We start from the raw sequence: 13,042 nt of genomic DNA, 5'->3' as shown, positions 1-13,042 counted from the left end.
TAATGTTTTCGAGATTCATCCATGTTGTAGCAAGTGTCAGTATTTCATTCTTTTTTCATGGTCAAATTATATAGATATATTATATTTTATCCACTCATCCATTAACAGACATTTGGGTTGTGTACACCTTTTGATAGTTACAAGCAATGCTGCTATAATCATCAATGTACAAGTTTTTGTGTGAGCATATGTTTCCATTTCTGTTGGGAATATGCTTAAGAGTGGAAATGCTGTCATATTGTGACTCTCTGTTGAACAGTTAGGAGCTAGCAGACTCTTTTCCACGCAGCTGTGCCATTTTACATTCCTACCAGCAGTGTATGAGGGTTCTGATTTTTCCACATCCTTGTCAACACTTGTTCTTGTCTGACTTTTTGATTCTAGCCATCCTAGTGAGTATCAAGTGGTATCTCATTGTGGTGTTGATTTGCATTTCCTAGATGACTAATGGGTCCTTGGAGAAATATCTATTCAGATCCTCACTCATTTTTTTCATTTTTTAATTGGGCTATTTGTCTTTATTGAGTTTAAGAGTTCTTTATAAATTCTGGATGGAAGGCCCTTATCAGATATACAATTTGTAAATATTTCTTCCATTCTGTGGTTCGTCTTTTCACTTTCTTGATGGTGTCCTTTGAAACATAAAGGTTTGCAAATTTGATGACATCATTTTATCTATTTTTCTTTTGTTGCTGATGCTTTTGGTGTCATATAAAGAGTCCTTTGTCAAATCCAAAATTATGAAGGTTTACTCCTGTGTTTTCTTAAAAGAGTTTTATAGTTTTAGCTGTTACATTTAGGTAGGTATTTGATTGATTTTGTGTTAATTTATGTATATGGTGTGAGCTAAGGATCCAACTTCATTCTTTTGTATGTGGCTATACAGTTTTGCTAGGGACATTTTTTGAAAAGACTATTGTTTCTCTGTTAAATTGTCTTGCTACTTTTGTCAAAAATTAATTGGCCATAAGTGTAAGGGCTTATTTCTGGACTCTCAAGTCTATTTCATTGATCCATGTATCTATCCTTATGCCAATATCACATTGTCTTGAATACCATAGCTGTGTAGTAATTTTGATATTGAGAAGTGCAAGTCCTCCATTTTTGTTTTCTTTTTATCAAGATTGTTTTGGCTATTCTGGATCTCTTCCATTTCCATATGAATTTTAGGAACACTTTGTCAATTTCTGCCAAGAAATCAGCTAGAATTTTGATAAGGGTTGTGTTGAACTTGCACATTACTTTGTTATGTACGTACAGGTTATTACTTTTTTAAAATGGCTATTTTAACAAAATTAAGTCCTCTGATTCATGAACATGAAATGTCTTTCAATCTATTTAGATCATTTTTAATTATGTTAAACAATGTTTTGTAGTTTCATTGTACAAGTCTCAGACTACTTTGTTAAATTTATTCATAAATGTTTATTGTTTTGATGCTATTGTAAATTGAACTTTTTTTTACTTTTATTTTCACATCGTTGGTTGTTAATATACAGAAAAACAATTGATCATCTTGTATCTTGCAACCTTGCTTGTTTATTAGTTCTAATAGTTTCTTTTGGTGAATGCCTTCAGATTTTCTATATATAAGATCATGTCATTTGTAAATTGTGATAGTTTTACTTACTGTACTCCAGTGTGGGTGCCTTTACTTATCTTTTACTTCCCTAACTGACCTGGCTAGACCCTCCAGTACAATGTTGAATAGAAGTAGCAAAAGTGAACATCCTTATCCTGTTTCTGGATTCAATCTTTCATCATGAAGTATAATGTTAACCATGAATTTTCTTTTTTTTCTTTGCTCTGTCACCATGCCGGAGTGCAGTAGCATGATCTCAGCTCACTGCAACCTCTGCCTCCTGCATTCAAGTGATTCTCCTGCCTCAGCCTCCTGAGTAGCTGGGACTACAAGCGTATGCCACCACACCCAGCCACTTTTTGTATTTTTAGTATAGATGGGGTTTCACCATGTTGGCCAGGATGGTCTCAATCTCTTGACCTCGTGATCTGCCCACCTCGGCCTCCCAAAGTGCTGGGATTACAGGCATGAGTCACCGCACCCAGCCTAATTGTGAATTTTCAAACCTTTATCAGGTTGAGGACACTCTCTTCAATTCCTATTTTTTGAGTGTTTTATCATGAATGGGTGTTGATTTTGTCAAATGCCTTTTTTTGTATGTCTATTGAAATGATTATGTACTTTGTTTTGTTCTTTACTCTATTGATATGGTGTATTCAATTAATAGATTAATAGATTTTTGGATGTTAAACCAACTTTGCATTCCTGGGCTAAATCCCACATGTTCATATTGTTTAATGCCTTTTATATATTGCTGAGTTAGGTTTGCTAGTATTTCGTTGAAAATGTTTATATCTATATTGCTAAGGGATATTGGTTTATAGTTTTCTTGTGATGCCTTTAGTTTTGGTATAATACTGGTATGAGACAATGAGTTGGGAAGTGTTCCTGCTATTTCGTAAAAGAGTTTATGCAAGATTGGTATTAATTATTTAAATGTTTGATGGAATTAGCCAGTGAAGTTATCTGGGTCTGGGCTTTTAATAGTTTGAATCCTCTGGTCAGTTGGCCGAAGAGTTGTCAATTTTGTTGCTGATCACATATCACTTTTATAATTGAATTGTTATAAGAAGACATAAGAAGTAAGAGGCAACTCCCACAATGGAGAACATTAAGATACACTCAAGCTTTTCTGCCCACTCTTCCTACATGCCAATATGATTGATTCAAAGTTTCATTACTCTCCTCTCCATCTCTCGTCTGGAGTTGTAGGTAAGGTGAAGTTTGGGGATTGTGCAGCCACACTGGGAGTTGGTGCCTTGGTGACTTTCCAGCAGTGATGGGCCATACGCCGTGAAAAGGGTTTATTTCATACCATGCACTTGAGCTAGAAGAAATCAAGGCCCCCGTGACCACCTGATCTGATGTCATAACTCACCGATACTGTTTTTGCCGTGTTTCCAGTTCTTTACGTCGGTGTTGCTTGAGAATGTGTATTTGGTCATCTCGGGCCAACTTTGCTGTAAAGAAAGAACAACATGAGAGGAGCCTTAGGAAGAACAATAACAATGCCCAATGCACATGTGCTTGGACTTGGGTTCCATCACTGAAGCTGTGTGACCAAGAGTTGCCCTGACCCCTTCACATGTAAAATGGAGATGATAATGCCTACTTCTCCGGGTCATGGTGTGCATTTGGGGAGAGAATGCAGGAAAGCCCTCCACACAGCACCTGGCATGCAGCAAATGCCAATGGATGGAAACAATGACCATTATCATGCCTATAGTCATCATTGGCCTGAGGGTTCTGCTCCTCCCTCTAAGCCTGGCTCTGAAAGCATCTTATCTCTCAGCGTGTCTCTCACTGCAGGAGTTGGAGCAGGTAGCTAAGGGCAGGGCTGCTTCTCAGAGCCTTTACAGCAGACCAGGTCATATCATGACCACTCTTTAAACTATTGCTTAAGGCCAAGCCTGTGAATGCAGCCCATAGAGCTGTGAGTAGGGGGAACCCAGATCTCCTGAAAACAGATCCTGGAATAGTTTCTGTAGCTCTCATGGTGAAGCATTACGTTTTAAAACTTTCTTTTCAACACAGATTGATATTTTTGTAAAATATAATAACAATTAATTACTAGAAAAAATGAAAATGAAATTTACAAAACCCAAAGATATTCAAAATGCAAGTCATTTTTTTTCTTATTAAGTACAAAAGTCATAAAATTGTTCTGTTAACTTGCTTTAAAAGTTTCCAAAACCCCTACTCTGAGTCTTTGTATTTTATTTTGTATTTATTTTATTTTTTTTTTAGAGACAGGGTCTCCCTCTGTCTCCCAGGCTAGAGTGCAGTGGCATGATCATAGCTCCCTGGAGCCTTGAACTTCAGGACTCAAGTGGTTCCCCAACCTCAGCCTTCTAAGTAGTTGGGACTACAGGCACACACCACCACACCTGGTTAATTTTTTTTTTTTTTTTTTTGAGATGGGATCTTGCTCTATCACCCAGGCTGGAGTGCAGTGGCCTGATCTCAGTTCACTGCAAGCTCCGCCTCCCGAGTTCACGCCATTCTCCTTCCTCAGCCTCCTGAGTAGCTGGAACTGCAGGTGTCCCACCACGCCCGGCTAATTTTTTGTATTTTTAGTAGAGACAGGGTTTCACTGTGTTAGCTAGGATGGTCTAAATCTCCTGACCTCATGATCCGCCCACCTTGGCCCCTGGCTAATTTTCAATTTTTTTTTTTGTAGAGATGGGGTCTCTCTACGTTGCCCAGGCTTGTGTCAAAATCCTAGACTCAAACAATCCTCTCGCCTTGGCCACCCAAAGTGCTGGAACTATAGGCTTCAACCTCTGTACTGATCTAACTGCAGACCTGGACCCAGTTCTCAGATGACACCCAGGCCACACTCTGAGCTGTCCACCCCATAGCACTTCCAGGCTGAGGCAACTTCATCCTTGAGCTTGGAACTGGGGCCCAAAAAGGAATATTAGCGGGATACCTCTGCATTCTCCCCTGGGGATGTAAGGCCAGCCAAGAGGGGAGGCTTGAGGCCACGGAAGGCAAGGTGAGTATTAATAGTGACAATAACTGTTATCATTGGCTATGGGGGTAATTCTGGAGGCACTCAACATTCATCATCTCTTATATACCTTAAGGAACCAGCTAATCTCTTGGGCACCTCGACTCTGAGGTGCTGGATCTCTTCAGTTTCACTGGTATGAATAAGTCAGTACATGCACAATTGCAACATGCCAAGTTTAAAAAAGAGAATGGTCCTTCTCCTCTGGCCCCAAAGGTGTTTGAAGAATCTACCCAATGGCTGATGAAGTTCTGGGAGTATGACAGGATGAGAAAGCCTGGACTGATGGCAGAAGAGCTCAGCAGGGCAGGTTCCAAGGACTGACACAGTGCCTTAATGAAACTGTCCCTTCACACAGATGCTCTGGATCCATGGGGCCACAGTAATGGCCCTCTGACATTCATGTTCACCCAAGGTGTAGTGGTGAAATATTAGATTTAAGGGGTGATCATATGGTGAGTAATTGAATCACTTGTAGGTTGGCCCCCCCTCATTTCCAGGTTGTTCAAGGGATTGGTTGTTGTGCCATGTGGTGGATTAATAATCGGCCACAGCTGGGCGTGGTGGCTCACGACTGTAATCCTAGCAACTTGGGAGGCCAAGGCAAATGGATCACCTGAGGTCAGGAGTTCCAGACCACCCTGGCCAACATGGCAAAACCCTATCTCTAGTAAAAATACAAAAATTAGCCAGGCATGGTGGCTGGAGCCTGTAATCCCAGCTACCTGGGAGGCTGAGGCAGGAGAATCGCTTGAACCTGGGAGGCAGAGGTTGCAGTGAGCTGAGATCGTGCCACTGCCTTCCAGCTTGGGCAACAGAGCGAGACTTTGTCTCAAAATAATAATAATAATAACAACAATAATAATAGGCCACAAATTCTTTGACATTCCTTCCATTGAGAGATGGGGGATCTGCATCCCCTCCTCTGGAGTCTGGGTGGGCTCTGTGACTGCTTGGACCAGTAGAATATGGTGGAAGTTACAGTGTGCCAGTTTCTAGGCCCAAGCCTGAAGAGACTGGCAGCTTCAACTTTCTGTCTCTTAGAAAACTTGCTCTTGGAAGCCAGCCATCATGTAAGAAACGCAAGCACCCAGAGGACACTATTCTGTGAGAAGCCTTAAAGAATGAGACTCCATATGGACAGAGAGGCCAAGGAGCCTAGAGAGGAGAAGCCCCAGTTCCCTAAGCTGATGCTACATGGCCACAGATGAACCGCCCAGTGAAGCCTTTCCCAAATTCCTGACCTGCAAGAGCATGAACAAAATTAAATGGCTATTTAAAACTACCAAGGAGGTTGGTTTTACAGCAGTAGAGAGAGTGAAAATTGCTGGACAGCTTCTCTATGCTCACCCTCCAACCAGTGCTATCCCTGAAAGTGATTGGAATGAGATGCCTCAATGGGCTTCCCACTGGGAACTCTGACCAGAAAGGAGGGAATATATAGAGCAAGGAGAGGCCAATTACTCCCCAGCACCTTTCTACTGAGGGCCGCAGCTCCTCCAAGGGTACTGTCTCCAGGATACTTCTGGATTACTCCCACAACCTTCTCCCTCCACCTGCATCAGGACTAGTGGTGCTGATGGCCCCACACTCTGCATGGTCCCTCTGCGCATGGGCCCACAGCTTTGTGATGCCCCTTTCTTAAACCCTCATCCTAGTGTACCATCTGTTTTTTCCCGAGATGAGCTGAAGGGTCTGCAGGAAGAAGGGCTTCATAACTGAGACCTTGGGTAGATGGGCAGGAGGGAGTTTCAGAGCCAGCATTTTCTAACTACCAGAAAAGGAGAAGTGCCCTCTCCACAACTTTCCACATTCTGACGACCACAAGAATAAATGAACTTTGTGATTTTTTTCCTGTCATTAGGTAGGGGGACAAAAATCCTCTTATCTCCGTGTTCAGAAATATTCTGGAAATTTGGTTTCTTAAGTCAAACTCCACATCAGAAACGATGGGATGTGGCCTGGTAGCTTAAGAACAGCAGGTACATAATAACATTTTTATCCTTTGTCTCAGTTTTCTTAGCTATATAATGGGGATAATAGTCATTTCTTCCTACCTACCCCACCAGACTTCTGTGAAAAACACACTAGCTACAGGAAACTTGTCAAAGAGGAAGAGTTTGAAGCTGTCATGGCAGAAGCAGTGGCTTCCTCTTATTATTACAGTGGCTGCCTGGCCTTTGAAGACTTATCTTTCCAGGTTTAAACTGAGAGCAAGCAGAAGGGTTATGACTTGAAGTGAGGTAGGATTTTGCCGGGTACACTAGGAGGCTGGGTGTGCAAGGCGGTTCATTCAGGGAGAGTGGCCTTGGCTGACCTTGATGCCTGCTTCTCTCTCTGATGCTCTGTACCAGGTCAGCTGTGTGTTCCTTACAAAGAATGGCCTCCTGACTGGGATCTGACTAAGGGGAGCAGATTTGAGGTTCTTCTCTCTTTCAGCAAAAAGTGAGACTTGGGGTTGAAGAACTGGTAACTGTGATTTACAGGCCTGTCCATCGCCCCTCGGAGCTGGCACTTGGGGTGCTCCTTGTCCACCCCTTCACTCCCCAGGCCCACAAGGGCACCCCGAGCTTGCCTGAGCCCTACTGTGATCTCAGAGAGGGCAGGCTATGAACCTAGAAAGTGATGTCACACCCTGGCAACTGGAGAAATGCCCCTCCAGGGGCATGTCCCATAGCTATCTGCCTCAGTGGACCTTAGTTACCCACTGACAAAAAGGGAGGCACAACCCTCCCCTGTAGAACTGTAGCACAGAGTGAGGACATGATGGCAGTGAAGCCTAGGGCCACCTGCTCCACCCTCAGGGGCTTGGATGAATCCCAAAGAAAGTCACGCCTCCTGCAGGTGCGTCGAGACACAGGGCAGAGCCCTCCCACTTCTCGCCCCTGCACAGCAGTGTCATTCCTCCTATGACTACAGTGCTTTGAGGACAGGAAGAACTTTCGGTTCTCGGGAAGCCCGGGGCAGAAGGGGCCTGAGCTGCTCACCGCGTCCATCCCTCAGGACTACCTCGCCATCACCGGTGATCCAGCGGTAGCAGGGGAACTCGATGTAGTCCCCTTGGGGCGTCTTCAGCGTGATGTACTTCAGGTACCAGTCGTCATGCAGCCAGTACTTGCGCTTCTCGATTTTGACCAGCTGGATCTCGCCCAGTTCCTCATCCACAGTCACGTCGTACGAATCCACCTGGGAAGGAGGACAGGCAATCAGGCCATGTGTGGTCTCCTGAGCCTTTGTTCTGAAGGTATTAAGAATTTGTCACCCCAAAGTATGCTGCTCTGGCATAGGGACTATGTTGAATGAAAAGCACTTAAAAAACAGCAGGTGCAAGATCACTCTGACATTCGTGCTGTTTCTTAGAAGCAGGAGATGAAAGTCCCCTGTGAAAGATGTCCTCCCTACACCAAAAGGAAAGTAACACTCTTTTCATCAAGTTTGGGAAGCTGAAGCCAAAATAAATCCAAACAGATCTTGTACAACGCGCCCTGACCTCCCGAGTCACTTCTCTGCCCAATTACCTGCCCCAGCCCAAGCCCCTTGGCCTTATCACCTTTCACAACTAATCATCCAATGCAGTATCTAAGGGGGATTGACTCTAACTGCTTCTTGGGGTCTTCATCTTTTTAAGAGGGCTCCCATGCCACGTACAACTTGTATTAAAGAAATCTGTATGCTTTTGCCCATGAATCTGTCTTATGCCGATTCTCAGGCCTAGCCAAAATGCGAAGAGGTAGAGTTCTGCCTCCACTAAAGTTCATGGAGCCAAGATGCTTCATGAACACCTTAAATGAACTCCTGAATTCATTTAGTCAAGACATTCACTGAAGGCCTGCCCCTGACAAGGCTCAGTGCTAAGACCCAGGCAGGTGGCAGAAATGGACAAGTCCTGGGCCCTACTCTTGAGGAGAGAGAATCCAGTGAGCCAGGACAGTGCCGTGCTGCTCAGAGGGCAACGTCTGCTGTCTGCACTTAGCTCAGGCTGGAGGATAGGGAGACGCCCCGGCTCATGCCTGCACCTGTGAGGCTGTGCCCAGTGAGGGTCCGCAGTTGCCCCCACATGGGACAGCCTTGTGGGAGGCCTTTACAACTGGTGATGGGCTTGCTGAAAGTGGATCTCCACAACGACACTGGGAGTGCAGGGGAGTTATGACCCCTTCCACAGATGAAGACAGCGAGGCTCAGTGACTCCCACCTCTGCCACTTAGAGCAGAGCTGGAGCCCCGCCCCAGGCCTTTCCATCACAGCCACTTCCTCTCTTTCCAGTTATCAGTGTAGCTAATAAGTGAGTGAAAATGGTGAGGCTTAGATACAGGGAACTTGCATGGATTTGAGTCCTCCTGGGACATCTGCAGTTCACAGCCGCATGGTGATGCCTAGAGAACAGTGAGATCAAGCGGCTCCGGCTGCACCTGTGGTATTACTGGTGGCAGGGTGAGACTGGCCTTGCAACTAGAAGGCACCACCCCAGGCTGTGTACAGTGCTGCTGCCCAGGCCTCTGGGACAAGGCTGCTTGGCCTCCTCCCTGCCAGGCTTCTGCTTCCAGGACACAGGTGGCTCTGAGGCAGCAGCCATAGCTTCTAGAGGGCTTGTGTCTCTGCAGCAATGGATGGCAAACAGGAAGGTGGGATGAGAGGCTCAGGCATTGCATTACATATTCTGATGACCAGCAGGTTTGGAAAGCCCTGGACTTGATGCCCTCCAAGGCATTTTCTTTTTTATTTTGAGGTGGAGTCTCACTGTGTTGCTCAGGCTGGAGTACAGCGTCTCGATCGCGGCTCATTGCAACCTCCACTTCCAAGGTTCAAGTGATTCTTCTGCCTCAGACTCCCAAGTAGCTTGGACTACAGGCACCTGCTACCACATCTGGCTAAGTTTTGCATTTTTAGTAGAGACAGGGTTTCACCATGTTGGCCAGGCTGGTCTTGAACTCCTGACCTCAAGTTCCACCTGCCTCGGCCTCCCAAAGTGCTGGGATTACAGTCATGAGCCACTGTGCCTGGCCCCTCCAAGGCACTTTCTAAGTCAGATTAATCAACCCTTGAGCTTTATCCAAGGCAGCAGAACCTAGACTTCTCAGCACGATGGCAAAGTGGAAGGGGCAAGGGGTATCATCCTTTGTCTGAGCCCAGGCATCCCCATTCCATGCCCTGCCTCCAAGCTGCCAGGAGGACCCCTGGAGGGCTTCCTAAGAGGAATGGGAAGTCAAGTGTTTTCCGCAAACCTCTTGGCTCTGAACGCTGTGAGCAGTTTGGGGTGGCTGACACTGAGGCCAGACGCTTGTGGTCAGAAAGCGGAAGCTTCCTCCCTGTGCTCTGTGGTTTAGGCCAGAGGTCCTAGGAACAGTTTCTGATGGCAGAGGAACCAGGCCCATGTGCTGGGATGACATGTCTTGGATCCAGCCACATGTGGACCAGCCTCGGCCCCACGAGAATCCCCCTCCTGCAGGCAGAGTACCAGCCTCACCTTTCACCTCTGAGAAAGAGCCTTCCTGCCACAGCTCATCCTCAGGAGAGCAGGGCCACAGACAAGGCCTCACCCATCATGGGCAGGGCGGGCAGATTCTGATGGGACAGGAGTCTCAGCATCTCAGGGGCTCAGGCTCATCTGGAGGAGTAGAGTGGGGGCTGAGTGGCCCAGGACTGGATACGCATTGGGCCTGCCCCACGCCAGGCCCTGCACGCCACAGGGATTTACAGAGACCTCAGCTGCAGGTTGTGAGCCAAGACAGAGATTCCTGATCCCACTAATGATGGGAAGAGGGCAGTGAGGGGCAGAAGGCTGGGTGGGCCGTGGGGTCTGGAGCTCTGAATTCACATCCCAGCTTCAGGCAACTAGCTGGATGGCACATTGCTTCATTCTCTGAAGCTGTTTCTTCATCTACCCAAGGATGATAACCCCTCACTTACAGGACCATTAAGAAAACGAAGTGACACCGTCCTGGGTGGCCTCCTTTCTCCAGAGGCACAGGCCACTGGTTGTGTGTGTCAGAACCACCGGTGCCCCTTCCCGAATCCAGGAGGTTGCAGGACACCAGGCCCTGCACTGCCTGTGAGCTAGCACGGGCCCCTGCGTTGCAGCCCCTTCGTGACTACATGTGCCAATCCAAGTAACCAGAGCACACATGGGAGGAGGAAACTGAACCTGTGACCTCAAACCCCTTTGCTCAAAGCCCAGAAGGAACTCCTGAAAGGGTGGAGACAGGGCTGTGAGGACAGAGGGAGAGTGGGAGGCATTCTGAGTGCTGGTGGGGCAGGCAGAGCAAGTTCATGTGCAGTGAGGACTGAGGGGCGGCCACCAGAGGCCTGGGCCTGGGCCAGAGTGTGGCTGCTGCAGGGGAAGTGGCTTTCCTGTGGCTCTGAGGGGCTGGAGAGGGAGGAAGGTGTCCCTGGGGGATAGATGCCAGGAAAGCTGGAGGAGGGGCAGGAGAAGCTGAAGGGGACACTCTCATAGGAGGGAGGCGCCCAGTACCTTGGACTAAGAGGAGAGGGAGATGGGCCGAGGAGGCATTCCAGGACTGCACAGGTCCCACAGGGAGAGCCTGTTGTCTGCCTGGGGGTGATGACCCACACAAAGAGACTGAGCAGCTTCTCTGAAGAAGCGGACAGTGGGGTGACCCTCCAGCACATCTGTGGTGCAGTCACAGGGGACTGGGACACTCCTGGCCCCCTGCTCTATCCACACCTGCAGGCACCTGGTGGAGAGCCCCGAGTTTCACTTGGAGTAAAATCACTAGGCAGATTTACGAGGACTCCATCTGCCATCTGACGGAGCCTTCCACATCAGGAGGGGGCCAGGCCTGCAGTCTGGCGGTCTATGGCCAGCCCAGCCACTTTCCTGGTGCTGGCTTCAGGCCTGAATGTGATAAGAGGTGAACAAGGGGCGGAGGGCTCCAGCCTCGACCCAACTCAGGAAGTAAAATACAAAGCTTGGTGGCTGTGGTTCCAACATCCCAGGGGGTACTACTGGAAGAATGACAGATAGAGAAAGGCCTCCCTCCAGGAAAATACCAGGGTCACATGTGTCAAACTGCCAAGTAAGGTCTTTGGAAGGTGTGTGGAACTACATTGCCCATCTTCCTCCCTCCTCTGTGGGCCAAGTACACTGGGGTGATGCTGTATTTGTCTATTAGATGTGACACATTAAATTCTCAGGTGACACATTGAATTATGATGGGCACTATCAACAGTGGACACCCCACAACAGGCCCTCAGGAAGCACTGGACCTGGGAATGGCCGAGCAGGTGACTGTCCTGCTTTATAGATAGAAACTGAGGCTCAGAGACCAATGGTGGCCTCAAGATCAGAACCTACACCTGTGTGATGGCCAAGCCCAGGTTCCTCCCACAGTTCCCCAAGGCCACATCTTGAGAAAAGCCCTGAACCAGAAGCTAGAAGGCCTAGCTTTGAGCCCTGGTTCGTACACTGGATGGAGTATAAAGGGGCAATGCGGAGTGGCGTGGAAGGACAGTGTAAAAGCTTCATAAGAGAGGGTATTTGAGGCAGCTTTTGGGTGCTGATCAGATTTCAGAGGGGAGGTTAGCAGGAGGACGGGCATGGGTAGGACATTTCAGATGTGGAGAACTGGGAGGGCAGGGTCCCCAGGGGAATTCACACGTGGGAGGAGGAAGGCTGGGCACAGTTTCTGGGGACAGAAGTGGGTGGCGTGGTGGTGCAGATGCTGGAGAGAGACAAGGGAACACCTGCAACTCACCGGCCTCCTTTCACAAGGGGCCACTTTGCTGATTTTGCTTATTGCTTTTAACTTTTTATTGGATATGTAGTTTTAAAGCTTTTGAATATTTCAGCAAAGTGTGAGTTGGTCAGTTTTCATGTGAGCTTTCTATCAGCATTTTAGGAAAGTTTTCATCTGCCTTTCATCAGATTTCTGCTGTTGCTGGGACAGGGAAATGGATCTCTCTGCAGAAGCAAGGATGTGTGCCCCAGCTCCAGGCTACGCATATTGGAGGGGGACCAATGAGGGGCTTGTGGAAGGAGGAGGCTGTAGAACAGAGAGGAAGACTGGGGGTCAGATAAAACAGAGACTCGGGATGAGAGAGGAGGAGGTTATGGGGAAGAGCTGGGGAGAGCAAGGGATGGAGAGAGGGATGGGGACAGTGGATAGGGAGACCAAGGGGCAGAGAAGGGGAAAATGTGGGACAGAGAGCCGGAGATTGAGGGAGCAGAGAAGGGGCCTCCAAGAGGTGGCTGGAAGACAGTGTAGAGAAAAATTCAGAGCAGAAGAGAAGGGAGAGTTTTAAGGCAGAGAGCAGAAATGGGGAGCATTGAGGGGACTGGGAACAGGGGAAGGAAGAGGAGGCAGAAGAGGGGGCAGAATGTAGGGAAAAGATGGCTCAGAGGGGAAGACTGGGAGATGACAGAGGGATTGAGGGTCATAACAAAGAAATATTTATGCTCCACTAATATATTTCCATTCACAAGAAAGAGG

General features: G+C 47.5%; 1 protein-coding gene across 2 annotated transcripts in view; it reads right to left on the bottom strand.

Moving 5' to 3' along the window:
- Positions 1-13,042, bottom strand: part of ALOX5 (arachidonate 5-lipoxygenase) — a 60,682-nt gene that overhangs the window by 43,954 nt on the left and 3,686 nt on the right. The window contains exons 2-3 of one of the 2 annotated variants that reach the window (XM_050805326.1): positions 7,583-7,781; positions 2,961-3,042 (exon numbers count right to left, since the gene is read on the bottom strand). In XM_050805326.1, the coding sequence (XP_050661283.1) occupies positions 2,961-3,042; positions 7,583-7,781 (281 nt within the window). Of the gene's footprint in view, positions 1-2,960; positions 3,043-6,912; positions 7,109-7,582; positions 7,782-13,042 lie in introns of those variants that run through there. The other variant, XM_050805327.1, reaches the window with a different exon arrangement.

This window comes from Macaca thibetana, chromosome 9 (assembly GCF_024542745.1).
Source record: "Macaca thibetana thibetana isolate TM-01 chromosome 9, ASM2454274v1, whole genome shotgun sequence".
NCBI lineage: Eukaryota > Metazoa > Chordata > Mammalia > Primates > Cercopithecidae > Macaca > Macaca thibetana.
This window is presented reverse-complemented; position numbering and strand designations above follow the sequence as displayed.